Source organism: Equus quagga, chromosome 10, assembly GCF_021613505.1.
Source record: "Equus quagga isolate Etosha38 chromosome 10, UCLA_HA_Equagga_1.0, whole genome shotgun sequence".
Lineage (NCBI taxonomy): Eukaryota > Metazoa > Chordata > Mammalia > Perissodactyla > Equidae > Equus > Equus quagga.
In genome coordinates this window covers 83,399,664-83,427,471 of record NC_060276.1, presented here as the reverse complement: position 1 = coordinate 83,427,471, position 27,808 = coordinate 83,399,664, and the positions used below count along the sequence as shown (strand labels likewise).

Sequence of the window (27,808 nt, the reverse complement as noted above, 5' to 3'; positions counted from 1 at the left end):
CTCTTGGTATCTATGTCTCTCTCGCTAGCCTTTCTATTCTCTCTCTCCCTGTCTGTCTTTGATTTCCCCAGGTCTCTCTCCCCAGCCTCTCAGGGCCCCTGCCTGAGGAAGTGGACAGGGGGATTTCCCCACCCTGCTGAGGGCTGGACGCCCTTGTTCTTCCCTGATTCTGTCCACCCCTCTAACCCTCCTAGCTCACCAAATATTTTCCTCCCCACCTCTCGCCCCCGCTCCCAGGTGGATGGCAAAAGAGAGTGTGAGAGCCACCAGCCAGGGAGATCAAAGCAGAGAAATGGGGAAGGAGGGCTGGGGGCCAGATCAAGACACACAGAGGCAGAGGTGAGGCTAAGGCAGGGAGGAAGCAGGAAAGAAGACAGGGAGGAAGAAGGTGAGCGAGAGCCGGTGGAATCCTTGTTGGAAGAGGACAGGATTAAATTAGAGACGGAGTGAGAGAGACCGCTAGAGAGAAAGAAAGGACGCAGGTCGGGCATCTCTCTGCCTCTCTGAGGCCCCTCAGCTAGAGGGTAAGTGGGCAGGTGGCCTGAGGAGGCCTGGCCTGACAGCCCTGTCGGCCCAGCCCCTCAATCCAGCTCACAACTCCACACTGCCTCCTCGCCCTCTTGCCTTCTCTCCTGCGTTTGTCTCCATCTGACGCTGAGGGTCTTCCCACATCCCTACCTGCGTTTCTGACTCACACAGCTTCTTTCTCTTACCGTCTCTGCCCTTTCTTCGTGTCTCTGTCTCTTTTCGATTATCTTTTGTATGTCTCTCTCTGCCTCCATCTCTTTCTACATCTTCATTAATGTCTCCACCTCCCTATGTGTATGTCTGTTTCTATTTCTCTCTCCATCTCTGTTTCTGTCTCACTCTCCGTGTATCTCCCGCTTTCTCTCGCCCTCTGCAGTCCCTCCGGCGGGGCTGACCCCGCATTCCCTTCTTTTAGGAAGAGAAGCAGGCCCGCAGCCAGGCGGGGGACGGGCCCTGAGGACCTAGGCCCAGCTCCGGAGACCTGGGCAACTCCGGGCGCTCCAGCCCCAACTAGGGGCCGGGTGACGCCCTACGACTCTCCCCCGAAGCCCCAAGCCTCGGTTTCTAAGCCCGGTCCTCCGCTAAACCTGCTACTGGTCCCACCTCGCGCCAGCCAGCGGCCCGAGGAGCCAGAAAAGGCCCCGAAGGTAGCCATGAACCGCTCCACCGCCCGGGGGGGTCCACCCGCTTTCCAGAACCGGGGACGGAAAACAGGGTCCCAGGGGCGAGAAAGGAGGGCGGAGCCCCCGGGGGTTTGAGGTACCCGAAGGGGCGGGACCTTAGGAGCGGGAGAAGGCGAGGCCCGAAGATACGAAGAGGTAGGGTCTAGAGGCTGCTGAGGAGGGGGCTTGAAGGGGCGGGGCCCATTTGCAGGGGACCAGGGACATACAGTAGGGACAGGGCCTCAGAAGTGCCCGAGTCCATATAGAAAGCAGGTAGGGTCCACAGGAACCTTAGAGGGCAGGGTTGAAATGTAGGAAGGGGGGTGGAGCCGGAGGGGGCGGAGCCAGAAGGAACCAAGGGGCGGGGCCTGAAGACACGCACCAGGGCAGCCTGAGAGGGGTGGAACCTGTGGGCTCCTGGAAGGGGAAGGCCCAGAGGAGCTAGTGGGGTGGTGTTTGATAGGAGCAGAGTGGGGTCTGGAAATACTGGGGGTGGATGGAACCTGGAGGTGAGGAAGCGCGGGACCCGGGCGTACAGAAAGGGCAAGACCAGAGGAAGCGGCCAGGAAATAGAAGGGTGGCAGCCCTGGTCTGATTTGCACCGCATCCTACACAGGGGTGTGTGTCGCTGCTGCTGGCGGAGCCACGTGTTTGAGGCTGGGGCCCTGCGAGAGCTGTGTGCTGGGTGCCCAGTATCCCCAACCTGCCCTCCCTGGGGCCCTCAGTCGGGTGGCTGTGCACGGCCTGGCACTGAGTCAATCAAGCGGGCAGTGTTGTAGTTCTGCTACCACTAGGGACCGCCAGTTCCCCGTTGGGGCCTTAGGAGGCCCAAGGACGCAGCATTTGCAACCCCAGGGAGCTGATTTTCTTGAGAGAGGGCATTTCCACCTCTTTGATGCCTTACACAAAAGGGAGTTTTCCTGTCTCCCACGAGGCCACTTGCACTGGAGCATTTGCACCCCAGCAGAGACAATGTTTGCCCTGTGAGTCAGGGTTTGCATGGAAGAGACATGTTGGGGGCTGTGTCCATCCAGAAAAATCTCTTTCCCATAACTCTCCCATCCCAAAATGAAAACTCATTTCCAGTGATTTTGTGGTTTCCCTTAAAAAAAATACTGACAACACTGAGCATCGCAGAACAGAAGCATCTCTATGGTGCAGAACAGAGACTGACACAGGGCACCTTCCCGGAGGCCGGGTCGCCCTGACCCTTGCTTCCATCCCAGGTCCACGGTGAGGCCACATGGAGGGGGACCGCCTTCACAATGAGGGGAGTGGTATCCAGAAAGACAGTTCATTGTGAGGTCAGATTTCTCAGCCTTGGCAATGGGGGCAAGGGGGGCGGGGCCAGAGGTGTTGGTGTGCATGCGTGTGGGGGTTGGGTATGCAACATGCAAAGCTACCCGCTCCAGCCCAGCAATCCTTGCATTCACTCCCTTCTTTCCCAAGCCTGTTCCTCTGTCTGTTATGATTCATCACTTGGCCCCCACACACCCCTATTCATGTTCCTATTCGCATCTTGATTTACTCCCCTCCTGCTCATTCATCCCACAAACATTTACTAGAGCCCACTCTGTGCGACTCCAAATGCTAGGGCTTCCAAGTCCCTGAAGAGGACTCTGCCCTTGTCCCATGGGTACCTCAAGGAGTACATACATAGGCATTTGAAAACTAGCTTTAAATACTCATCAGGGCGCCACAAGGAAGGACTGGGGTGAGAGCTTGTTACATGTGAGTGTGGGGCTGGGGTGCCCTGTCAGGGCAGCTGGGGTGCCCCACCCCCACCCTGGGACAAGGTAGCAGAGTAGAGGCCCTCTCTGGAAGGTCCCAGGGCCAACTGGGAGCCAGCCCTCCCTTCGAGGTAGATCATCGGGGAGGGAACCGAGGAGGAGCTCCCATGGTGGCGGTGACAGGCGGTCGCATCCTCAGTGGTACTGCTGATAGCTGGGATAGCCTGGGGCTGGGGTACCCTCCTTAGGGGGCAGCTGGCTGGGGTCCTCCAGGAATGGGGGTGCTGGAGAGGGGAGAATGAGGCAAAGGTGAGTGGAGGAGGCTGGGGAGACCATGTCCCCCCTCCCTGACCAGCTTCCCCAGGTACTCACCATTGCGGAACTGCTGGGCAGTGTAGCGCGTGAGGAGGATGCCAACACCCTCGATGAGGGCCAACAGAATGCCCCCCATCATGGCTGAGCCCACCATGGCCAACGGGCCACCTGGAGGAGCGAGGAGGCAGGGACAGAGAGGTGAGGGCAGGTAGAACAGGGTGGAAGGGGCTGGGGCCGGGGGATGGGGCACTTACTGCGCGCAGCCAGCACAGCCCCGGTCAACGCTCCGCTGGTGATGGAGTTCCAGGGATCCTCCTTGCCCCGCAGCCGCACGAGGCCGCAGTCGATGGTGGAGAACAGGCCCCCCCACACTGCGAAGCTACCTGCAGGGGGACCAAGTCCTAATTAGTGTTCCTGGGGTATGCTGAGAATCCACGGCTCAGGGTCTGGGGACTTCCAAGGCCTGAATACTCTGGCAAAGAATGGGGAGAAAAACGCACATGCAAAGGGGGTAGCGGATAGTCCCCATCTGTCCCTGTGGGAGCTCCTTCAAGCTGTCTATAATCACCATTGACACTCCCTTCCCCTTCAAAGGGAGTAACAAGTGTTTAAAAGCAGGTTTATCTTCTATATGGCTTTGAACAGAGCAACTGTGATCTTTATAACTGTCGAAATTCTGATCTTGGTTTCAGGGAGAAGGAAAGAGGTCAGCAAAGCCCAATAACAACAGGATAGTTAAAATGTTTACGGAGGCCTTACTGTGTGCCAGGACTTGATCTAGGCACTGCATGCTATTTGACTTCTGAAACTTTAAATTAGTTAATATTATTAAAGTGCTTACCAGAGCAACTCGCACTTAGTAAGTATTATGTAAACTACATAAATCACAAAACGACCGAGGTGGTTACTGTTATCGTCATCCCCATGTTACAGATGAGGTTCAGTGAGGTTAAGCCACTAGCCCAAGGTCACACAGCAGGGAAGAGCGAGGGCCTGGTTTAAACTCCAGAACTCACTCATATTAAATTGTTTGGAAACATCACTCCCCCAGGAAAGCCTAGGCAGAGTTGAGCCTAGACTCTGGACCCCCAGCTTGCAGTCTAGACCCAAAGGAGCAGCCACTCCCAACTTTGCCATCACATCTCCTATGTCTCCGCAGGGCTCTCACCTCCAATCTGGGGGGCTCGGATCCTCACAGCGTTCACACTACCTCTCAGCCGGTGCCGGACTCCCTGGGAGAAAGCGAGGGGCGGGGCGTCAGAGCGGGACTGAGGCCACTGGCAGACAGGGTTTCTAGCTTTCAAGAGAGGGAAGGCGGTGGGAGAGCTGTCAGGAGTATCAAGGGGAGAGACGTGGAGAAGCAGCCAGGAATGAGGGGACTGGGAGCACCCCAGCATAGGCGTTCTCAGAGCTGGGCTGGGAAGTGCTCATTCTTTCACTCAATGATTACTGAGCACCTATGTGCCAGGCACTCTGCTGTCCGCAGGGACAGAGCAGTGAACCAGGCAGACCTGGCCCCTGCCCTCTCAGAGCTCACAGGGTAGCGGCAGAGACAGATCCCGAGAGAGGGTGCAGAGAAACAATAGCTTCAGACAGCAACATGCACTCTAAAGGAAACAGGACGAAGAGATCCCACAGGGGCCGAGGGGTCAGGAAAGGCCTCTTTAAGGAGGGAGCATTTGTGCTGAGACCTTGAGGATGAGAGGGAGAAACTCAAGCAAAGAGTCAGGAAACAGAGTTCCAGGAGTTGAGGGGAGGGACAGGGCTAGAGACATCAACTGCAGAGACCCTGGCAAAGGGATGCCGTTTAAAGCCATGACATTTGATGAGATCTCCCGGAGGGGAGGTAGACAGAATTGCTTTTGTTAAATTAAAAGCATTTTCTCAACTTTGAGGCTGCCCTCCCTCTGCCAATTAACCTCCTGTCACTTCCCTCTATCCAGATTTCTGACCCGGAATCTGCCTCTAGGTAAAATCTGTCCGGCTTTGCACACCATTTAGGATTTGGCATGACCATTTTGACAGCACAGAGTTTCCAAAGGAGCTCCAGTTGGGTGGGCGGTGAGGTACAGAGGTCATGATTGCAGTTCCCCCCCAAACCTCATATCCTGGAGTTAGGCCTGGCACACAGTAGGCAAGCAGGAACCAGAATGAGTAAGGGCACGTGACCGGCAGTTCCATGCACTTTTCAGAGCAGTAGCCCATGCGGGCAGGGCAGGACCCTGGCACCACCCAGGGAAGGCCAGGACTCACGACAGGGGCATTACGGAAGCCCTTGATGGCCTGGAAGACTCCGCCGCCGATGACACCCATAGTGAAGGCTCCACCGCAATCATCCACAATCCGCCATGGGCTGCAAACGGGAAGGGGGGGACGGGGTTAATGTGAGCCCTCCCCCATGCCACATCACAGGGACTCCTTCCAAATGGAAGAAACCAAGTCTCTTGAAAGGGAATTAGCACTTCAAATAATAATGAGATTATTTTTCCCCTCATGTAAGCAAGAAATAGTGCAAAGGAGGAAAAACAGTAGTCTTCGCCCTGTCCTACCCTCCCCTTCGCAGTCAACCAAGGAATCAGCTTTACTACTATCAAAGATTAAATGAATTGATACAAAGAGTTGGCACGTTTAAACAAGCGCTTTAGAAGTGTTAACTAGGTAGTATTGCTATTAAAGTAGTACAGGGTCGCACTCCCTTCTCCGACAAGGAGCACATCCAATCAAGCCCCGCCCTCTTCTCTCTTTTTTAACCGTGACACATAGAAAAAACCAAGAGCAGAACGTGGGGGAGGACCCAGCACCCCCTCCTTGCCCAGAATAGGTTCATCCAGGCCCCGCCCCCACTAACTAAAGCGACCTGGGAAAAACCCCGCGTGGTAACCCCGGGTATTTCCGCTCAACGCCGCCCCCCCGCCCAGGCTGGAATGGTTTCGACCACCGTGTCTTTTCGTTAACAAAGAGGGACTGGGGTATACGTAATCAGGGGAAACGTGGAGTGTCTCGTCCGGCACCGCACCTTCTCTTCCAGGCACACAGCTGTGGCCTCTCTTAACGGAGCCCGAGTGAGAGGAATCAAGTGGACGGGAGCGAAGGAGACAAGTTTCTAAGCGTCTCCCGAGTCTGGGACGTGGCGCTGTGTGGCCGGTGCCTCCCCCGCCCGCCTCCCACAGCTGGCCGTGGCGCCGCAGCAACAGTCCCGATGCCTGTGCCCATCGCCGTACCAAGGCTCCCGAGCGTACTCCTCCATGGCGCCGGCGTCCGGCAGCGCAGTCTGGCTAAACCCCGACCGGGCCACGCCCCCATTGGAAACGCACCCAGGCCCTCTAGCGCTCCACCTCTTCCAGGGCAATGATTGGGTCGTTTGGCCATAAGGCAGGCCAAAGGCATGCTCTCATTGGTCACCCCGGTTTGCGTCATCTGTTCTCCGCAGCCTGAGCGTCACCCAGTTACTCCAAGGCTTGGGGAGAGAGTACCTCGTTCAGTGCTTTGGCAGAAGAGAGTCGTGGGGTCCTGGTGATCATAGCAGCAACCAGAGCGAGGCGACCGGCCTGACAGTCTTCTGCTACCCACGTGACTGTATTGGTAACGTCGGGGTGGGCGCATTTTTTGGAGCTAGAGGAAGTACTGCAGTCTCCTCCCCCACCCCAGCGATTTGGTTCCTCCTACCCGGCAGTCTTTGGGGGACGTCGGGTGAACCCATTTCTGGGGCGCGGGGGAGCTGCGCTTGACCCCCTCGGCGGTGGGTGGAGCCTGAGCTAGGAACCCGGTTATGGAGCGCTGGGCCCGCCGGGGAGGATTGGTGAGAGTTTTGGTGATATTGCCATCTCTCCCACATTTTCGCGCGTAGATTCTGTCCGCCCAGCTATTGGTGCTGGTGGGGAGGTGGGGGTCCAGATGAGTGCTTGCTCGGGGGAGGCACTTGGTTACAGGCTCCAGATTGCAGTCCTCATCTGCGCTGGTTTTTAGAGTGTCTGTCTGTCCCTAGGTCGGTCTGGTACCCACTATGCCGCTTCCCGTTGCGCTACAGACCCGCTTGGCCAAGAGAGGCATCCTCAAACATCTTGAGCCCGGTGAGAGAGCTAAGAGCAGCTGGACCTACCGTGCGCCAGGCTGGACAGGCACTTTGTTGTTGATACTGCCACTTGATAACTAGCATGGGCCTACTGTGCACCGAGCAGCGGGGTGGCAGGCATTTCATGGTTAAAAATATGGATTCCTGACAGCGATTCCTACCACGTGCCGGGCACGGGGGAGATAGACATTTCATCCTTAATACTGACAGCTGATGACTGTTTTGGGCCTACTGTATGCCAGGTATAATCCATCAATCGATCCATGGAAGTGGTTACAAAGTACCTAATAGTAAAGGTAGCTGACATCTGCAGTCTCCTGTGCATGTGCCACGTACAGTGGCAGGATGCTACTACTTTGTTCTTTACCATACTGATGACATTACGTCAGACCTCCCATGGTGTCAGGCACTGTGCCGGTGATTTTTATTGTTTTATTGTTCACTACATCAATAGCTGACATGTATTTTGGGTCTACTAAGTGCCTGGCATACACATTATGGTTAACAGTATAAAATAATGATAGGATGTATCATGTAGGCCTACTGTGCTGCTGCTGCTAATATTTAGACCTTATTGTCAATAATAGTAAAAGGTGGCATCAGTTTTGGACTGCAGTATGCCAGGCACTGGAAAATACATCTTATTTTCACCTTATTGATAAATGACATCTATTACAAGCCTACTGTGTGCCAGACATAGATCTTGTAGTTAATAATACTGATAATGATCATTGATATTTATTTTCAGCCTCTTGAGTACCAGGCACTGTGCTGACCGTATATATCTTATTAAAAATACTGATGATTATAGCTGACATCTGTTTTGGGCCTACTGTGTGACAGACACTATGGTGTTGCTGACATATAGGGGCATACTTCATTTTATCGTGCTTTGCGGATAATGTGTTTTTTATAAGACCCTCCACCAGCAAAAAGATTACAACTCACTGAAGGCTGGCTAGCATTTTTTAGCAATAAAGTATTTTTAATTAAGGTACATACGTTGTTTCTTTAGATATAATACTACTGCACACTTACTAGACTACAGTATAGTGTAAACCTAACTTTTATATGCATTGGGAAACCAAAAAATCCGTGTGTGACTCACTTTATTGCAATATTCGCTTTATTGTGGTGGTCTGGAACCAGACCTGCAACATCACCAAGGTCTGTCTGTACATTTCATTGTTAGTTATCTCCACAGCTGAAATCTGTGCTAGGCCTACTGAGGGCCAGATACTGGGCTGACAGCCTACACCTTTTTTATTTTACTGATATGAACTGACAACTGTTGTGTGCTTACTGTGTGTCAGGCCTCAGGAGCTGAATAGACTCAGTGTCTAGATAACCCCTTGCTGTCCAGACTCTTGCTACTCAATATACAGGAGTCAGAAACCCCATATTTGCCAAGCTTGGGAGCTGAAGAGAGCTGGACATAATTTCACATAAACCCCTTGCTGTTCAAACTCATTTTATCCAAATAGGTTTGGATAGTGTGGTGTCAGTTAACTACCTGAACTCAGGACCTGAATAAATATGGATCCATTTGGTGATGAAGCCCTTTCTAAACTCTGAAACCAGATTGGTTTGGGTAACAATATATCATATCTTATGTGAACCCAGAAATAGAACAGATTTAGGTACATTTTTTGGTAAATCCGTATATTCAGATACTTGGATTTGGAATGTGAGTGAGATTTGCCAGGGCAGCTGAGACCTGGCGCACGCGCTCTGTGACTGTGAGCGTCTCCCCAGGCCCTAAGTGTAGGGTGAGAATCCCCCTGCTCCTCACTGCTCTCCCCCTCCCTGCCCTGCCAGAACCGGAGGAAGAGATCATTGCCGAGGACTACGACGATGATCCTGTGGACTATGAGGCTACCCGGTTGGAGGGCCTGCCACCAAGTTGGTACAAAGTGTTCGACCCATCCTGGTGAGCCTGGGGACCTGGCGGGGAGGGGAGCTGACTTCTGACTTCATCCTTCCTGTGCCGTCCCTGGCCTTGGGGTAAATGGAGGACACAGGGGAAGAGATGGAGGTCCTCCCCATGGGGTCCTGACGTGGGGCAGGTATAGGCAGAGATGGGGGAGACAGGAGTTGAGGCTACAAAGGGGGAACATCCATGCTGACATTCCTTTTCTCCCTCCCTCCCACTGCCCCGCAGCGGGCTCCCTTACTACTGGAATGTGGACACAGACCTCGTGTCCTGGCTCTCCCCACATGACCCCAACTCCGTTGTTACCAAATCTGCCAAGAAGCTCAGGAGCAGTAACGCAGGTGAGTTGGCAGATGCAAGCGTGCCTCGAGGGCTTCTAGCAGTTCTCAGAGAGGGGTCAGGTGAATGATGGTGGATCCAGGAGGGTCAGGTGAGACAGGCAGGCCCAGCTCAGGCCAGGGAGGTTGCCAAAGGCAGAGGCTGCTAGGTCCTGAGATGGGAGGAGGAAGGTCACTTCAAAGCTTTCATGTCCCCAGATGCTGAAGAGAAGCTGGACCGGAGCCATGAGAAGTCAGACCGGGGCCATGAGAAGTCAGACCGGGGCCACGAGAAGTCAGATCGGGGCCACGAGAAGTCAGACCGGGGCCACGAGAAGTTAGACCGGGGCCACGAGAAGTCTGACCGAGACCGAGAGCGAGGCTATGACAAGGTGGACAGAGAGAGAGAGCGGGACAGGGATCGGGACCGGGACCGTGGGTATGACAAGGCAGACCGAGAAGAGAGCAAAGAACGGCGCCACCATCGCCGGGAGGAGCTAGCTCCCTACCCCAAGAGCAAGAAGGGTAAGCTGACAGGGCCGGGACTGGGGTGAGGCGAGGGAGAGCCGGGGTGCATGATGGAAGGAAGCCCTCACTTCCCTTGATGCCTAAACGTGGGATCTGGGAGAAGGTGGTGTGGGTTGTCGCGGCCGCAGGCTCCATTTCTTCCTGGGATGGGGAACTCAGTGATCAGAGGCTCCTTGTGCCTCCACTGAAGACCTCACTCTGCCACCTACTTCGACAGCGGCGAGCCGGAAGGATGAAGAGTTAGACCCCATGGACCCCAGCTCGTACTCGGATGCACCCCGGTGAGTGACAACCGCTCACAACCCCTTCTCTTGCCTTGTGACTCACCACACCAGCGACCATTCCTTTCTTCCTCACTGTCTCCTTCCCGCAGTCATCAGTGGGGGGGGGGGGGGGTGCCTACTACATCCCGTATTCTCACCCCCTGATCTTCTGTCACCTCCAGGGGCACGTGGTCAACCGGACTCCCCAAGCGGAACGAGGCCAAGACGGGTGCAGATACGACAGCAGCTGGGCCCCTCTTCCAGCAGCGCCCCTACCCGTCCCCAGGGGCTGTGCTCAGGGCCAACGCCGAGGCCTCCCGAACCAAGCAACAGGACTGAGCCCCCCGTGCTACCCCCGGGCTTTGTAATAAAAGCTTTTTGGTGGATCATGCCCACAAGGCCTGAATGCTTTCTTCCCTCGCACTTTCGAGGCTTCCCAACCCAAGCCAGCAAGATGCAAAACACATTTTATTTGCAAAAACTCACCTAAGAAATAGTGTGGGGGTGGCAGGGACGGGGGGGCGGCAGGGGCTGGGAGCCAAGGTGGGTCCTCTCCAGGCCCTCATTACCAGAGAGTTTAGTCATGACTGCTGCCCTGCATGGGGGCGGGGGTGGTGGGGACAGGGGGTTTGGTGTCTACCTCCCCCCACCCCTAATACTGATCAGAGGGTTTGGTCCCGGCTGAGCCAGGGCAAGAAAGGAGAACGAGGCCAGGCCAGCGTCTTCAATCCCAGCGGCTACGAACCCTTCACCTTGGTGAGTAACCTGTGGTGGGAACGGGGAGGAAAGAAAAACACAGAAAGCTGGGGTGGGCTGGCAGGCGGGCGTGGTGAGCAAGCGAGAGCGACAGTAGTGCAGCTGGTAGTCCTGCGGTTAGTAATAGAGCCCACGCAGAGAGAGCGGGTCCTCTGGGTCAGAAAGCTACACGTGGACTAGATAAATACAACATCTTTATTTGGCATCGGGTATCCTGACATTTGTTCGTTACAATTCTTTAGAAAACAAACCCAAAAATCAGAACAAATTAATCAAAAATAAAAATCCAACGGCCCTATTTACATATAGCAAAGACAGCCCAGGCATCTTCCATGCACACGCGCGCACACATCCACACGCACACCCTGGGAGACAGTTAAGGGGTTAATAAGCTTTGGGGAGTGCAGGGGGCAGGTTCCACATTTCAGCAATTTTAAGACACCCCCCCTCACGAAGTAGGGTGCCTCATACAGCCAGTGGGGTACCAAGAGTGTGGTCAGCAGCTTTACTTTTCCTCTCAGGACGTCTCAGATGATAACCGTGCATCCGGCAATTGACAGTGTCTTAGATTCAGTGAGATTCCGCCACTTCAATGACCTCCCCTCCACGCTTTTCCCACACCCTGGATCATTAATTACCTGATTGCACCACAAATCCCCAACCCACTAAAAACCAAATGGCCACGTCTGCACCCTCCCCCAGAATGGGCTGATGCGAAAATCTCAGCTCTCATCCCTCAGCTCTCACCCTGTCCTCTCCCCTTGGGTGCTCACAAGAGGCCCATTTTCAAGGGTCTCCTGTCAGGGAAGCTGCCCCAAGGCCACAAAAAGACTGAGCTGCTAGCATGATCCAGTGTGGTTGTGAGGGAGGAGAGAGGGCCTCAAGCTATGGAAAACCGAACCCCACAGGTAGTCATTATCAAAGAGCTGTAGGATTTTAGTCCATTTTGTCCTTAAAAAGGCTGTGGGATTGCTGGGAGGGATTCTCCCAGGCATGAGGGGACACCCCCCCCCAAATGAGGGGGTCAGACCAAAAGGCCTTGAATGACAACACCCCTGACCCGGTCCCCAGATGGCTTAGACTGGGGCAGAGGAGGCAGCTCTAAAAACTCCCTCCAGGGGAGGAAGGTCAGCCTACAAGGAAGGGTTCACATGACCCCCCGCCTAGTCCCACGCCCCTCCAGAAGTCTCTGTGACCTGGGAGAAAAACTCTTCCAACCCCAGAGGAGCCAGGCCCCAGTGGCGACTTGGGTCCTGCAAATGCCCAACACCCTCCACCCAGTCCCCCTCCCTGTCTCCCCCCACCGCCACCAGCCCTCACTTCACCAGCACTGACTTTGGCAGAAAGGGCTCCGTGCTGAGGTCTCCACGGTGGGAAGACAGCTGCGGGGGCGGCGGCTGCCCCGGAGGCTGCTGGTGAGTGCAGGGCCCGGAGGCGGAGGCGGAGGTGGAAGCTATGGCTTTGGCTGCACCTCGGGGGAGGCTGTAGAGGTAGACGGCACCGATGACCAGCCCAGCGCCGAGGGTAAACAAGAGGTCCACGTGGAAGCCAAAGAGGCGAATGGAGGCAACGGTGGACAGCACAATGGACAGGGAGGTGGCAAAGCCCTTGAGGATGTTGTCGGCGTACTTGACAACGACAGCCACCAATAGCCCACCAAAGGCCTGGTTGAGTACCACACCCCAGACGGCAGGCGTGTACCCAAAAAAGAAGCCGCGGCGGGCCACGGCAGTGCCTTCAGCCCACCAGAGCCCCACCAGGCCCAGGGCTGTGCCGAAGAGGCCCAGCTGCAGGTTGCGCAGCCACACGGAGCCTGAACTGCCTTTGAGGATCTTCTCAAAGTAGACACCTGCGAAGCCCGAGGACAGACAGGAGGCCACAACAGCCGCTAGGCCTGCCCCAGGGTTCTGGTCCGGTGGCCGTGGGCCACCCCCACCGGCTTGCTGTGCCTGGACAATGGCGACGCCAGTGAAGAGGAGCAGCAGGGAGGCCCACTGCAGCCGGGAGAGGCTGCGGTTCAGCATGAACACGGAGAACAGGGCCGTGGTCAGGATCTTCAGCTGGTACGTCACCTGCGAGTGGCATATGGAAGGCACTGAGGGCTGTCCCCAACCCCCAACATGTGCACACGGCGGCCAGCATCCACTACGGGCCCCCTGGCACAATGGAGGGACAGGGTGGGGTAGATGACAGTAAAGACAGCAAAAATGTCTAGCTACTGGCCATCAACTGAGATGCAGCTAAATAGCTCTGCAGTGTCTCCAAGAAAGCACACAGGAGGATGGCTGCGCAAGGAAGGCCCAGGCCACACCCAAGTCCACATCCCTACCCCATTTTCTGGCTCTCTGACGAGGAACAAAGCATTTGCCCTGTCTGACCCCTGACATCATCACCTTTAAGATACAGCTGCTGTATGTGCAACATCTCACACACCAGGTGATGAATGAATGGTAGACTTTGTGCTGAGGGAGGTCTTGATAAATTCGTGTTGATGCAAATGAGTCAGGCACAACAAAAATGTCAGGAAACATTTACATAGCGCTCACTCTATGCCGGGTCTTGGGTCTAAGTACTTCACATGAATTTGTTCATTTAATCCTCACGTATGAAGTGGGCACTATTGTCACGTCCAATTTAAAGATGAGAAAACTAAGGCACAGAGAGGTTAAGTGACTTGCCTAATATTACAGAGCTGGGAAGAGCAGAGCTGGGATTTATACCCAGGCAGCCTGGTCCCAGAATCCAGGCTCTTGAACCATTTCACAAGGCTGCCTGCAAATAACCTACAGCTTATCTCTTGCCAACCAAGGGCTCTTCCCAAGTATTATTTCTTTTAATCATCCCAGCATCTCAGTGAGTAGCTATTACCAATTCCATTCCCAATTCTCACAGACGAGGTTGAGGGAGTTCCAAGGACATTCTAAAGGTGACACAGCTCCCGCTCTCTGCAGCCCCCCTCAGCCTTCTATATACCCCACCCCAGTGGAACTGGCTGGGCTTGGGGCTCACCTGGAAAGTGGCAGCTGGCAGGTTGGAGATGGCAACATACTGGAGGTTATTCTGCAAGGTGTAGATGAGAGAGGGCACTGCGAGCTTGAGTGTGTCCACATACTGTACCAGGACAGCCTCATGGAGGAAGAGAACTAGGTGCTTCACGTTACCTAGGTGGGGGGAGAAGAGCCCTTTTTAGCACTGACTACCAAAGATGGGGATCCCCTGAGGGCCAGGACCGGGACGGTCCTGTGTCTCCCCACCACACTTCGACTCCGAGGGCTAGAACGAGGTCTGTGCTCTCAAGTTCTCTACAGTACAACCACGTCTCCAGCGGGCCTTTCGGATACTCAGTTTAACGGACACGAAAGAATCCTCCTTAACACTGTGTCCAAGAATCACAGACCATATTTCATTCATCTTACAGCCGACCTCGCTGGCACAGAGCCCCATTCAGGGCAAGCACTCAACACACGTTTTGTACAGTGAAATTACCAGCATTAACTAGGAGCTTATGCAGTAGATGCCCTAGGAGTGTGGGTGGGGGACTGTTTACTGAACAGAGGGGAAGTTTTAGACTCAACTTTTAGACCTGTCCTAGCTCCTTACTGGTCCCTGAGCTGCCTGACGGCTGGGGCCATCTCCTACTTGGTGGCATCTTTCTGTCAGCCCTACCCACACCAACAGTTGCCCCTGCCACGTGGAAGAATGCAGGCTTGACTATTAAGCAGAAAGCCCGGTTGAGACCTGCTCCAATCAATAAATGAGAATACTTTCTGACATCATGAAGCCTCTGCAAAGCTCACCCCACTTTCTTACAGTTCATTATTTAAGTCTCAGCTGAGTGTCACTCCTCAGGGAAAACCCCACAACCACTGCAAAAGGTCATTGCAGGAACTCCCGTGACAAAACCCTGCCCTTGCCCTTCCGGCATTAATCCCAGGAGTAGTCACTGGTCTCTCATCTCCTACCCCAAATTCCTGGGCCCAGAGATTTTGGTGTTCAGAAATTTCCAGGTGTTACAGAGGTAACATGGTAGATATATATACCACATACTTCACATAACACACCCCATATATATGGGGCTGCACACCATAATCAAGCACACTCATATTTCTGCAGTGACTTGTATAAATATTCACACCAAATGGGAAAAATAAAAAACACAAACACACCAAGAGCCCCACATCAGGTCAGGCCAAGTTTTGCCACCAAGCTAATTCAGGAAAAAAAATTGGGGGAGGGGGTTTGAAATTGCAGATAAAAGATGAAAGCCTGTGATTAAGTTTGTAGCTATTTGTTTTTCCCCATGTAAAATGTCAGCCCTATGAGGGCAAGATGCACGTCTGCACTCTAACACATCCACCTCCACAGCCGAAGCAGGGCCTGCCACACAGTTCCCTCAGATGTGTCTCAGAATCAATCAAGGACACAGCGGGTGGGTTCCTAACCTGCTGCCTCCCAGGGCTGGGGAGCTAATGAGCAGGTACAAATGCTTTCTTCAGTGTAAACACAGAGGGCAGAGGCGCATCCAAGGCCTTTATAGAGAAACGACTGGGCAACATTTTAAAGCAGGCAGCCTTCGGGGAGGGGTTTAAATTAGTAGAAACTCAACTTATAGGAAATATAGAGGAAAGGAGAACACGTGAAACAATACCACAAGAAGGCAGTCAGCACGATCCAGGCTACCCGAAGTATATAAGACAAACAACCTGATTTCTTCAAGAAATTAACTGCAGAGAGTAAAAAAAAGAGTTGGAGGGGAATCTAGAGGTTAACAGCCCTAGAAGCCATTAACCAATCACCAACGCTGACCTATATAAGCCTGATTCAAACCAATTTTTAAATACTTTTATGACATTTGAGAAATCACTCGAACATTGAACATTGTTTAAATTTGAAATTTGAACATTGACTGGATATTTGATTATTTTATTAACTTATAAAATTATTGGTAATTTTTTGATAGATGGTTTTCAGACATTGCAGTTATTTTTTCTAAATGTACCAAAATATTTATTCAAGATAATACCAGGGGATTTACTTCAAAATAAGACTTCCTCTGGGACATAGTTCAGGGAGATAGGTGGGCAGGCATACAGATTGGCAGTGAGTGAATCGTCATTGATGCCCTTCAATGGCAGAGTGGCCATGAGTTGATAACTGTTAAATCTGGGGGATGGGTACACGGATATTTTACTATTTTATCATCCTCTCCGATTTTGTATGTGTTTGAAATTCTCCATTATGAAAGTTAAAGAGAAGTAAATAAGTCACGTAAGGGTCACCTGTTGCACAGACTGTCTCAGTCCTACGATCCACACAGGCCAGCTCCCGGGGCTTAGGGCTATAAAAGTGTGGCTGGAGGGACAAGGCAGCTTAGCTGCACTTACACACTCCCCAGGCAGTTTCACAGACACGGGACTACTCCCCCAGCAAGCCCCCAAAGTGGGTGCGGGTACACACACACACGCACGGAGTCCCACCCACCAGCCCCAGCATAGACTCCCTCCCTGGCTCGTACCCCTCTTCTGTGCGAAGAGCAGCAGCAGGCAGGTGAGACCTTTGAGCACTTCGGCCATGACCACAGCAGTGGTGGCAAAGAAGCGGTCCCCAGGCAGCGTGCGGGCATAGCGGATACTGAGGATGAGGGAGGCATTCTGGACCACCAGCACAGCTAGGGATATGTATTTGAGGCGCCGGTGAGCTGTGAGAATGGAAGGAGCAAGGGGGAAGAAGGAGTCAGAAGCTGCTGGGGTATAGCCACACCACCACCCTCTCCTCTCCTTAACCAGGATCCTCCTCCCTCGGCCTGCCTGTCCGGACCCAGTGGGGGTCTGATCCCGCCTGCTTGCTTCTATGCCTCAGCCACAGGCAGGAAGAGCCAGAAAGGCAAAGTGGGCCCCGCCCAGTGTCCAGCCCATACCTGGAATCCTTGCTGAGGTGTCAGGAAATGGCTGAGGCAGGCCCTGGAGATCCACCTCGGCTCCCTCTCTCCCTCTCCTGAGTAAGAAGCAACTCTCCCCTGGACAGAATACCAACTATATTCTCGACATTTATTGTGTGCTTACTGTGTGCCTAACACTGGGCTAAGGGATTTACATGGATTACCTCAACAGACCCCTATATCGCTTTGATCTCCAAAGGAACTATAAGGATTCTCATTTTATGGACGTGCAAACTGAAGATTTACATGAAATGATGCTTCTATTAAATGAGGGATTGTCCCATGTAAAGAATGATACCCCAATAGAGGGAATGAGACCACTCTATAGGACATGTCCACCCCCTAAGGAACCATCTTTCTCCCATCTAATAAATTATTCCATTCCCCCACACTCAGAATGGTCTCTCCAATCCCTCTTTCCTATGATGACTGATCACTCTTGACCCAGGATGGGCTAACAAATATAAGAAATGATTTCCCCACTGTCCCAAGGATTGAACCCATATAATGAATGGTTACTCCACCAAGAATGGTCCGGTTCCCTGAACGATATAAGGAAATATTTCCCTATACTCCACATGGTCCAGTCATCCTCCCACCACCACATCCCCCTACCTCCAGCCAAGGAATTATTCCTAGTTCCACTCACACTCACAATGAACTCTCCCCGCTTATAAGGAAGAACCCAGCACCCTCAGAACGTCCTTTCTCCACCATATAAGGAAGGACCCTCCCACTCCAACACACAACAAACTCTACCTCCATTAGGAAGGGACCCCCAGAACGGTCTTCTCTCCATATAATGAAGGACATCCCTATCCTCAAAATGGACTCTCTAAGTCATATAAGGAAGGACCGCCCCACCCTAACTCACAACAGCCTCTGTCCCTTTATAAGGAAGAAACCACTACATTCAGAATAGCCTCTCCCTTCTATAAGAACTCTTCCACCCTCGGAACGCTCTCTCCCTTCTATAAGGACAGACCTCACACACACTCAGAATGGTCTTAGCCTCCCCAAAGGAAAATAACTCCCCCAGACTCAGAATGGTCTCTACTTTCCATACGTGGAAGGGACCCCCCCATCACCCTCAGAATGGTCTCTTCCCCCCCAACACTCACAATGATCCGCTCCGTCCTCCCTCCCCTCCTCCCCACCACACACACACACACACACACACACACACACACACAAAAGTCGGTCCATACGGGATGCTCCCTCTCGCTTCAGTAAGGAACCTTCCTGACCACTCCCCCAGCGATCCCGACCCCCGCCCCGCCGCCGACTGCTCAGCCACAGCCTGTCTCACCCGCACTCGCGGTCCCAGGCTCCAACGTCCCCGCGGAGACAGCCCCTGGCCCGGCCGCCGCGGTAGAACCGCCAGACCCAACCGCTGCCATGTTGGCATCTGCCTGGCCCGTCCCCTCGGCAACAGCAGGCCACTTCCGTGTCCGTCACTTCCGCTTCCGGGCCTCTCGGGGTGGGGCTGGGGCGAGTGAGGGGCTGGCTCTAGCAGTGGCTTTCCTGGTCCGCTCCTGAACACTGAATGGAAGACAGCGGTCTCTGGATTTCCAAATTCCGTCGGGATCGGGAGACTGGGCACGCGGCCAGCTCAGCCTCCCGCCATCCTTGCAGAGCCTCATTGGCCCATTCCCGTTACTAGACCCGCCCTTGTCTTCATTCACTCCGCTTTCCATATCACCCGCCCATCCCGTCTCCCCGTCTCATTGGTTCGGCTGCTCCTCTCCCATCTTGGCTCTTTATTGGCACCTTCTTCAGATGGCACCGCCCTTTGCGCATCAAAACCCCTAGGTGCTCCCGGGTTGGACTGAAGTTCCTCTTTCCCATCCCCGGTGAGGGCCCGCCTCCTGGAGAGCCCTCGGGCGTCTGGGAGGGAAATGGGACTTTGAGGGGGCGGGGCAGGTGAGGGCCAGGCAAGTAAGCTAGCAGATAAAAGCAGAGCAGTAGAGGCTATCCAAATGAAAAGGCACAGGAGAGTTGAGACTGAGAGAAGAGAGGACAAGTGAGTCACCACTAAGGATGGACAACAAGAAAGAAAGGGACACGTAAGCCAGCAGGTGAGAGGCTCACAGGTTAGCTTTTGGAAGCAGGGCAAGAGAAGGTACAGCTGAGGTCAGGACAAGTGAAACCAAGATAGAATAGGGCAGGGCAGGTAAATTAAGAGTTGAGAAAGGAGCGATGAGAGGGATGAGCAGGTAAGAAGGCAAGGGAGAGGTGAAAAGGTAAGGGCAAAACGGGTGACTACACCCGCGTGTTATTAAAAAACAAGGACGGGCTGGAGAGATTCCTGTCAGCGCTCAACCCGGACCCACCCTCGCCGGTGCCTTGAGAAGGCTCTTCTTCCCCATGGGGAAGCGATTTATTTCCTCCCCTGGGATCAGGGGAAAGGAGGAGTTTTTTCTGCCTCCGAGCTGGCCACCTTTGATTTGGGGATGTGTCCAAACATCCTCAAGGTCTACAATATTTCTCCAACAGAGCCCTTCTGCACATACTGGGTGCTACATAAGAGCTGGGGGGAGGGGAGTGGTCAACAGTTTTTCTTTGTGGTCCTGCTGAAATGAACCGATAAAACATCTTTAGGATGGCACAAGACTGAGGCTTCCTGAAGGCAGAGGAGATCCAGTTCATCTCCCTCTTGGCTCAGCATACACAAATGCCCCACAACATCTACAAACAGCCAGTCACTTGTGATTCTATTACGTTTATTAAATAGTGGGTTTCCTTGCTGCATCTACAAATGGCCAGTCGCTTCTGATTCTATTACATTTATTAAATAGTGAGTTTCCACACATGGCTTTTTAAATAACCCAGGCAGAGGGAGAAGGGAGAGGAGGACACAGTTGGAGCTCCCCTCCGCCTAATACATAAGTATTTACATTTCAGCAACTGGACAATCCTGGCTCAGAAGGAGGCAGCAAGAATTGAAAAAGGTGGAGAGGGAGGGCCCCAGGAGAACAAACAACAAGACTTATTTCCCCCACCCCATCCCTCAAAAAACCATCCACCCCATCCTAGTGGACTCTGGTGGTGTCCATCACCCATTTCTTCCCAAATCATGGAAGTAGGGTTCTCTTCACCAGAATAAGAGCACTTGGGATAACAGAGTAGGGTCCCCTCACCAAAAGAAAGAAAAAGAAAAAAAACCACTAATAACCCCAGGATAACAATAGGGCATTACCTCCCCCAGAATAAGCAACCCTGGGCTGAGGTAGGCAAGCAGCTTCACTGAATATGAGACCCTGGGCTCGGGGAAAGGGTCCCTTTGCTAATAAGAGCTGCTAGGGTATTGGAAGGAAAGCACCCTTGCCCAAGTGAGAGCATTTCAACTAAGTTTGTGTGGTGGTGGCAGGAGGTGCCAGTATAGGGGTTACAACTCATCAGAATAAGTGTCCTGGGGCTCAGAACAAAAGTAACTTCAACCAAATAAACACCCTTAGCAAAATGAGAAGGAAGGAAGTCCCCTCTCCAGAATAAGAGACCATAAATTCTGGGAGGAAGGCTCCTTAGCAGGATTGGGATGGGGACTGGGCAGACCTGGCTTATGTCTTCTGACCTTTGATCCCCAATCTCTGACCCTAGTAACACTGAATTTTTAGTGACCTGTAAAACCAGATCAACATATGTCCATCTATCCCTGTGGCATGGCCGTGGGATGGCTATTCCAACTAGTGGGGGCCTGGCCAGGACTAGGGCAGCAGGGACCAGGCCAAAGGGGTGGGACCTCCTTTGGGGGCATTGAGGGGTGCATCCTCGGCTGGTGTCTGCATCCAGGGGTCCAGCAGGATCTCCTCCAGTGAGGGTCGGGCAGAGGGCTTGGGGGCCAGGCACCGGCGGATTAGGGCACAGCAGTCTGCAGAGCAGAAGCACACAGGAGATTAGCAGTAGGTTGCGGGCACCAGTCCCTGGTAGGGACGGAGTCCACTGGGCTGGGGCCAGTGAGGGCCTCACCTGGGGAGACATGGGCAGGGAAGTGGAGCTCAGCCTCCAGAATCTCCTGGTCCCTCTCGAAGGGAATGTCCCCACACACCATGTCATAGAGGAGGATACCGAGTGACCAGACAGTGGCTGGGAGCGCGTGGTACTGGTGATGAGAGATCCACTCCGGGGGGCTGTACACCCTTGTCCCTGAACACAAGCCAGAGGTTAGACCACTCTCTGATAATGTCCTTCTTCCCACCCCACCCTCCCCAGAAAGTAGGCTCCCCTCACCAGAATTAAGTAACTCACTGTATGAGCAGGGTCCCCTTACCAGAATAGGAGCTCTTTAAATAGAACAGCAGGATCTCATCACCAGAAAAAGAGCAGTTAAGATAACAGCAGATTACCCTCAACAGATTAAAGCACTTAAAAGTAGGATCCCCTTCCCAGAAAAAGAACACTCAGGATAATAACAGGATCCCCTCAGCAGAGTAAGAGCCCAGAACAAGGTCAGGGCACTGTCAGAAGATGGACTTTATCAGGGGGCAAGGCTTGAGAGTCCTCAATGTTAAAAATCGAGAAGCTTATAAAGGTGTATTATAGATCAAGGGTTACAGGACACCTTAGCACTGGAGGTCAAAGGTCAAGAGGCCATAAAGATAAAGGGTAAAAAAATCTCCCCACTGAGATTTAGGGAAGGCTTACCATCAAAGTCAGTGTAGGGTTCATCGTGAAGCAGGGCACCAGAACCAAAATCGATGAGTTTGGCACAGCCCCGGCGGAGGTCCATCAGGATGTTCTCGTCCTTGATGTCACGATGGACAACTCCACGGGCGTGGCAGTGCCGAACGGCTGCCACTACCTGGGCAAAGAGGCAGCGGCTTCGGCCTTCACCCAACGGGCCCTGCTCTGTGATGTAGTCAAAGAGATCCTGGGCGGGCAAAGGCCGCTCAAGGACCAACATGAAGCCCTCTGGTGTCTCAAACCAGTCAAGCAGGCGAATCACACCAGGGTGTCCACCACCTGCACCCACCTTCCACAGCAGGGCCACTTCTAGTGGGCATGTGACTGAGTCTGACTGTGGGGGGAAGCAGGGAGAGAAAAGAGAACACACATCAGGCCAGCAGCTCTCAGGCTGGCTTCTCACCGGAACTTAAATCAGAGCCCCTCAGCCTCCTGATTGTGTGGCCTTGAGCAATCCACTTTCCTCCCTGGGCCTCAGTTTCCTGGTCTTAAGGGCTTAAACTCACACGGCCATTGGGAAGGTGAATTGAGCCAAAAGCCTATGCTCATGCCTATGCACATAGGAGCTCAGTAAATACTTGAAGAATAAATGAAAGTGGTGCTTAACAAAAGGTCTTCAGCAGAAGCAGCAACTGATGAACAGTACTGTGTAATATTTTATCTGTTTTGTTCAATGACATCTCCAGAGAGAGAAGAGTACTTTACACACAGCAGGTGCTCAATTAATGTTTGTTAAATAGATAAAAGCACTTTATAGCAGAGTCTGGCACAGAGTTAGCACTCAATAAATAATATTACCGTGTAATGGTTTGTCTGTTTTGTTCACTGACACAGCTCAAGCGCTAACAACAGTGTTGGGTAACAGGGTAGGGCTCAATATATATTTTTTAAATAGGTGAAAACAACTAGTAGAAAAGGACCTAGCATAAAATGAGCTCTCAATAAATCTAATATTTTGCCAAGTGCCTAGAACTCTGCCTGGCACACAGCAGATGCTCAATATACATTTGTTAAATAGCTGAAAGTTATTAATTGCAAAGGTACTGGCACAAAGTAAGAACTCAATAATGCTGTCATATGATATTTTGTCACTGTCACCAAGCACCTAGAACCATGCTGACTGAAAGTATTTAGTGAGACTTGGAACACTGTAAGCTTTTATAATGAACCACATTATAAACAACAAAAAAAGCAATGGCTGTGACATTCAGTTGGTGCTCAATAAAAGGCATAATAAATGTTGCTGGCCACAAAAGCAGCCCCACTCTAGAAGCCCTGCACGGGCACAGAGACTGCCAGAAGCCGCCTTCCTGCCTGAGGTGGGGCCCTCTCCTGGCCAGGCCACCGACTTGCACAGCCTCAGACAGGTTTTCTCACGGTGATGAAAATGCCGCTTGCGCAGGCGCAGTGTCTCCCTCTGAGTCTCACAGGCTGCGCAGGCGCAGGCTTCCCAGAGGCCGCCAGGGGGCGCTCCCGCCTCTACAACTTGCCCAGACCCGCCCTGTTGTCCGTTAGCGCTCCAACGGCAGAAGAGAGGCAGCCACCGTCACCATGGCAACCAGTGACCTCTGCCCCCCTTTCCCCACCAGCATGCCCTGCGGGCAGCCCCTGAGGCAGCGTTTGGAGGGAAGATGAGAAAGGGGGGTCGGAGGGGAGAATCCAGGGCTCTAGGGGAATTGGGGTGAGTCAGAACTGTATGGAGGTGTGGATGGCACCACAGGGGAATAAACATGGGCTGGTAGGAGTGTTCTCACCGTTACAGGGCCCAAGGAGTCATACAAGCGTAGAAAGGCAAGGGGGTGAGTCCATCGCCAGAGATGGCGTCGCCAGGTCGGGAAGGACTGCAAAGATACTCACCAAGGGGGACCAGCCCAGCACACGATTCCGGGGAATCACTTTGATGGCCACCTGGAGAGGAGGGCTGAGGTGAGGGGGCCAGCAGATAACCCCCCCAGACCCCTCCCAGTCTTGACCCTCACCCTAGTCTTTCTGGTCCTAACCACACCACACCCAACCCAAAATGAGCTGGGGCTTCTCCCCTGCCCTCCAAATCTCCAGAACCAAGTTCACCTCTCTCACCATCATTGGCCCTGGGCTCTCCCTTCTCAGGCTTCAGGACCCCTCACTCAGGACTCCAGGTCCTGAGTTCCGAATTTCCTAAACACCCCAAGCCCTCGATCTTCCCATCCAGCTCCAGGACACCCCAACTCTGTATCGGGGTCCTGGGCCTCTCGACTCCACACTCGACACCTGCCTCCAAAATCCCCAAAATCTCAGCTCTAGGTCCCCGTCTTCTCACACATAAACACATCCCCCGAATCCCAGGGTCTAGAGACCTCATGACCCGCACTCCCCCGTCTCACTCTTTGTACCTCCAGACGCCCTGCCCTGAACCCCCCTATCCCCCACATACCCACCTGGACCGCCACACACACACACACACACACACATACACGCGCGCGCGCACGCGCGCGTGCACCCTCGAACACCCCCAGCAACCCGGATCCTGGTCCTCATGACCCTACCACACACACCATTGTAAGCTCATTCCCTGGTCAATTAGCATCCCAGCCCCGGGACTCCCGCCTCCGCCATGCGCACACCTGATCCTCCCAAGACCCTCGTGGTGAATACCTGGAGTCGATCTGTGACGCGATGTCCTGCGAAGACGGTGCCAAAGCCGCCCTTACCCAGGAGGGGGCCGAGTCGGTACTCGGCCTCGAACGCTTCCCGATCCTTGCCTCCTACGCAGGCGGAGACGAGGAATTCAGGGTGGCGGCGTGCTAAGCCCGGCCGCGACCCTCTCCCCTCTTCCCCTCCCCCCTCCCTTCGCGCAGCCCTCAACCACTTCAGCCCTCCTGGCCTAGTCGCGGTAGGGGAGCCTCGCTCACCTGGCGGCGTCGTGGGGGTCACGGGGGCCACCGGGAGCCCCTGCAGAGGCTTGGTCAACATGGAGGAGGCGCTGCGCAGATTGAGCCCGCTGAGCCCGCTGAGCCCGCAGGGCGTGGACGCCCGGGGCAGCGAGGCCGGGGAGCCAGGACTGGGGGGCGCCAGGGTGGAAGGTAGGGAAACTGGTGGCCCAGAAGCGCCTGCAAACGGCGCAATGTTAAGATTCGCCGCGCGCGCCAGCCCCAACGCTACTGAGCCGGGGCACGCGCCTCCCGAGAGAGTCGCCCCGGGCGACAGCCCCGCCTACTTGGCTTTGATCAATCCGGACGAGGCACCTGCTGTCCCCCAGCCAATCGGAGCCAGTCCCTAATTTGCATACCACCCTCAACGCTTCAAGTACCCCCTTATGCAAATACATCCCCGGATCTTCCGCGGGGGCGGGGCCTGCATGCAAACGAGGGGGGCGGGCGAAGAGGAAGCTGGTTCTGGGAATCCCTTTGCAGCAACCGCATTTGTTTTGGTTGTTGCGCGGGGTTGTTTTTATATATGTGTGTGCATGTGTGTATATATAGATATAAACTTAAAAAAATAACTGCACCGCCTCCTTTCCTAGGAAGTTGGTTTGCCGCCACTGCCTCGAGATTAGCGCGGAGATAACGCCAGGCCTGGCTTCTAAGAATCTGGGCCTGTGGCTTGGACCCTCTCTCCTAGGAGTGCTCCTCACCCAGGACCAGAGCCCTCTAGGCGACCGGCGGCCTCCGACCCAAAACTGAAGCTGAGAATCCTGGAAGAAGCTGTCCAGCTGCCAGGGAGGGGTAACCCCCCTAACCACCACCGCGGAGGATGTGCTGGTCAAAGGCAGCGTTCCCACGCCTGGAGGCAGCGGCCTGTGGGGTGTTTCTGGAGCCCGTAACCTAGACAGACCTGGCTAAATCTGGCCGTGAGCCCAGTCAGCAGGTCTAGAATCTGGAACGGCAGGGGGTGGGAGCAAGCCAGAGTGGTGGTGGTTTGGGGGTGTGCCTCCAGATGAGAGAGAAACAGAGAGCTCGCAGAGCTAAAATATCCTCAGTCACAAATTTGGGAAAAATAGGCCTCACGCTGCAGGCAGACATGCACTCCCAAGACACACACACAGAAGTACCATATGAGATACACACATATGTACTGTCAGACACATTCATGTAAACTTGTCCTAGACACACATGCAGATATGCACCGTCACAGAGACACATCTACTGTCAGGCAGGCATGCTGCCAGAAAAAGTTATGTCCCAGAATGACACCCAGAGATACAGCTACAAAAAGACAGGCATTCCAGAGAGATTCACATACACCTACACTGCCATGTGACAATGACACAGAAATGTCCTTGTCAGACACACCACCAGAACTTGTCACAGATGCTGGCACTGTCAGAGATGCACTGTCACAGAAAGACTTGTACTGTCCCAGAAATGAGAGACCCAGAGTCTGTCACAGGAAGACACACAGATGCTCCAAAGACACACATGCATCGCTCCAAAGGCCAACATGTACTCGTGACTGAGCCACATAGATGGGCAGTGTCACAAACACAGACATGGACAGACCCAGTCACATATACACACACACCAGCAGACATGCAGCATTGTCACTGAAACTGTCCAGAAATAGCTAACCAGAATCTGTCACAGGAATACAAACGGACATCCACTCCATCAGAAAGAAACCACAGATGCGCTGTCACAGACAGACCCACGCAGACATGCACTTTTCTCAGAAACAGACACAAACTGTCAGAGATAGAGTCCCACACTCAGTCACCATCTGACACACCTGGAAACAAGCCCTCGTCACACACACGACTAGACACTGAGAAGTGCATGAAAACTTGGACTCACCACAGTCACACACACATAGGCAACACTCAAAAAGCAAATACAGACATGTATTCTCCCTTATTCATCCAACATTTATTCAGGGTCTACTGTAAGCCTGCCAGGCCCTGGCGGGGATGCAGATATTAGAGATACACAGATAAGTCAGGCATCATAGCTCTTGCCCAGGAAGTTGATAGTACAGTTAGTGGAGTAAAGGAGTAAAGACATATTCATAAATAGAGGTGAGAATGTGAATGGGGTCACACAGGGCTTCTCAGAAGGTGACCCAGGTAGTCTTGAAAGACAAGGTTGGGGGCTCGGGACAGGGGAAGGGCAAATTCTCGGCAATGGCCAAGGAAACTGGACAAAGCAGCAAGAAGAGGTATACAGGGGCCAAAGGGTACAGAAACTTCAACATTAGGATAAAAAATAATATCTGCTAACACTTGAGCTCTCAGAATGTGCTAGGCACTGTGCCATTATGCATTCTGTTGACCATATGCATTCTCTCAATGCTCACAACCAGAGAGAGCATGAGGTAGGAGACATTAATCACCCCTGTCGTACACACGGAACACTTGAAACTCAGAGAGCCTGTGATTTGACCAAGGCTACAAAGGTAGAAAAAGCCGAGGAAGGTTTCAAACCAATTCTCCGACAGACACGTGCTTGACCGGTGGACTCCACAGAGACACCCCACAGACAGCCACTCAGCCAGCCAAGCCCTCACCTGCAGAGCTGGATGCGCATCCTTCCACAGGGGCCCCATTATTGAGGCACAGCAAAAAAGACATGTGACAAAACCTGGGGGCCAGCCATCCTTCTCTGCCTTGGCTTTACCCCTAGGAAGGGCAGGGACAGAAGTGTCAGAGCACTGGGGGACATGAACAACAAAAAAGGGTTTAGCCATTCCTCAGCTTGTAAAACCCAGTGTTCGCCACCACGTTCGAAGACCCCACTGGTCACTTCCATTAAACTCATGTTGCTATGAAGTGTCCGTTGTGCCTTTCCAAAGCTTTTCCTCATCAAGCAATCAGAAGGAAAGAGTGAACATTTATGGGACGAGAGGCAGGCAGAGAAGTTGCAAGTTCAGTCCCTGCCCTCCAGCTCCCAGTCCTCTGCTCCTATTACACACCCCAGGAAATGAGGTGGGCAGGCTACATCCTGTGCCAGTACTGAGGCAGGGGCAGCAGGCAAAGACGAAGCTTTCTTGGTGGTAACAGGACCAGAAGGTGGTTTAGTAAGCAGTGAATCAAATATGAACAAACTCTGGGACCCCACAGACCCTACCGGAGAGCATGTGGCCCTCAGAGGTCAAGCCAAGTCCTACGTCAT

General features: G+C 53.4%; 4 protein-coding genes across 7 annotated transcripts; 1 reads left to right on the top strand and 3 right to left on the bottom strand.

The window, feature by feature from the left end:
• Positions 1-2,849: 2,849 nt before the first annotated feature.
• Positions 2,850-6,569, bottom strand: TIMM17B (translocase of inner mitochondrial membrane 17B). Of its 2 annotated transcripts, none has more exons than XM_046673507.1 (6): positions 6,457-6,569; positions 5,489-5,588; positions 4,404-4,467; positions 3,490-3,618; positions 3,293-3,403; positions 2,850-3,204 (listed from the first exon to the last, which is right to left on the bottom strand). In XM_046673507.1, exons 1-6 carry the CDS (start codon positions 6,480-6,482, stop codon positions 3,116-3,118), a joined length of 519 nt encoding a protein of 172 aa, XP_046529463.1. In that variant the 5' UTR covers positions 6,483-6,569; the 3' UTR covers positions 2,850-3,115. The 2 variants fall into 2 exon arrangements, with proteins under 2 accessions (XP_046529463.1, XP_046529464.1); XM_046673508.1 differs by lacking the exon at positions 6,457-6,569 and adding an exon at positions 6,252-6,407.
• A 105-nt stretch (positions 6,570-6,674) lies between these two features.
• PQBP1 (polyglutamine binding protein 1) lies at positions 6,675-10,739 on the top strand. Of its 2 annotated transcripts, none has more exons than XM_046673506.1 (7): positions 6,675-6,817; positions 7,221-7,305; positions 9,126-9,237; positions 9,469-9,581; positions 9,777-10,082; positions 10,303-10,366; positions 10,531-10,739. In XM_046673506.1, exons 2-7 carry the CDS (start codon positions 7,239-7,241, stop codon positions 10,685-10,687), a joined length of 819 nt encoding a protein of 272 aa, XP_046529462.1. In that variant the 5' UTR covers positions 6,675-6,817; positions 7,221-7,238; the 3' UTR covers positions 10,688-10,739. The 2 variants fall into 2 exon arrangements, with proteins under 2 accessions (XP_046529462.1, XP_046529461.1); XM_046673505.1 differs by lacking the exon at positions 6,675-6,817 and adding an exon at positions 6,850-7,034.
• A 112-nt stretch (positions 10,740-10,851) lies between these two features.
• On the bottom strand, positions 10,852-18,486 carry SLC35A2 (solute carrier family 35 member A2). Of its 2 annotated transcripts, XM_046673502.1 has the most exons (5): positions 18,352-18,486; positions 16,620-16,802; positions 14,114-14,265; positions 12,440-13,176; positions 10,852-11,113 (listed from the first exon to the last, which is right to left on the bottom strand). In XM_046673502.1, the coding sequence occupies exons 1-5, from the start codon at positions 18,440-18,442 to the stop codon at positions 11,086-11,088; spliced, it is 1,191 nt and encodes a 396-aa protein (XP_046529458.1). In that variant the 5' UTR covers positions 18,443-18,486; the 3' UTR covers positions 10,852-11,085. The 2 variants fall into 2 exon arrangements, with proteins under 2 accessions (XP_046529458.1, XP_046529459.1); XM_046673503.1 differs by lacking the exon at positions 16,620-16,802 and having other exon boundaries at positions 18,352-18,482.
• A 1,268-nt stretch (positions 18,487-19,754) lies between these two features.
• On the bottom strand, positions 19,755-27,727 carry PIM2 (Pim-2 proto-oncogene, serine/threonine kinase). The gene is made up of 6 exons (XM_046672927.1): positions 24,617-27,727; positions 24,360-24,469; positions 23,583-23,633; positions 21,687-22,059; positions 21,012-21,188; positions 19,755-20,913 (listed from the first exon to the last, which is right to left on the bottom strand). Exons 1-6 carry the CDS (start codon positions 24,675-24,677, stop codon positions 20,750-20,752), a joined length of 936 nt encoding a protein of 311 aa, XP_046528883.1. The 5' UTR covers positions 24,678-27,727; the 3' UTR covers positions 19,755-20,749.
• Between the last annotated feature and the right edge of the window lie 81 nt (positions 27,728-27,808).

Bases quoted from the DNA above. Each gene is read 5' to 3' on its own strand.
- TIMM17B (XM_046673507.1), bottom strand. From the start codon at position 6,482: ATGGAGGAGTACGCTCGGGAGCCTTG. The intron at 4,468-5,488 runs GTGAGTCCTGGC...GCTTTCTCCCAG, and splicing joins GCTTCCGTAATGCCCCTGTC to GGAGTCCGGCACCGGCTGAG. The intron at 3,205-3,292 runs GTGAGTACCTGG...TCCCCTCTCCAG, and splicing joins TGCCCAGCAGTTCCGCAATG to CACCCCCATTCCTGGAGGAC.
- PQBP1 (XM_046673505.1), top strand. From the start codon at position 7,005: ATGGAGCGCTGGGCCCGCCGGGGAGGATTG. The intron at 7,035-7,220 runs GTGAGAGTTTTG...GTCTGTCCCTAG, and splicing joins GGGCCCGCCGGGGAGGATTG to GTCGGTCTGGTACCCACTAT. The intron at 10,367-10,530 runs GTGAGTGACAAC...TGTCACCTCCAG, and splicing joins TCGTACTCGGATGCACCCCG to GGGCACGTGGTCAACCGGAC.
- SLC35A2 (XM_046673502.1), bottom strand. From the start codon at position 18,442: ATGGCAGCGGTTGGGTCTGGCGGTTCTACCGCGGCGGCCGGGCCAGGG. The intron at 14,266-16,619 runs GTACGAGCCAGG...CCCCCCACCTAG, and splicing joins GCTCTTCGCACAGAAGAGGG to GTAACGTGAAGCACCTAGTT. The intron at 13,177-14,113 runs GTGAGCCCCAAG...TGCCACTCGCAG, and splicing joins TGCCAGCTGCCACTTTCCAG to GTGACGTACCAGCTGAAGAT.
- PIM2 (XM_046672927.1), bottom strand. From the start codon at position 24,677: ATGTTGACCAAGCCTCTGCAGGGGCTCCCGGTGGCCCCCGTGACCCCC. The intron at 22,060-23,582 runs GTGAGTATCTTT...TTCCCCCCACAG, and splicing joins TGCTGGGCTGGTCCCCCTTG to TCAGACTCAGTCACATGCCC. The intron at 20,914-21,011 runs GTGAGGCCCTCA...TCTGCTCTGCAG, and splicing joins CCCTGCCCATGTCTCCCCAG to ACTGCTGTGCCCTAATCCGC.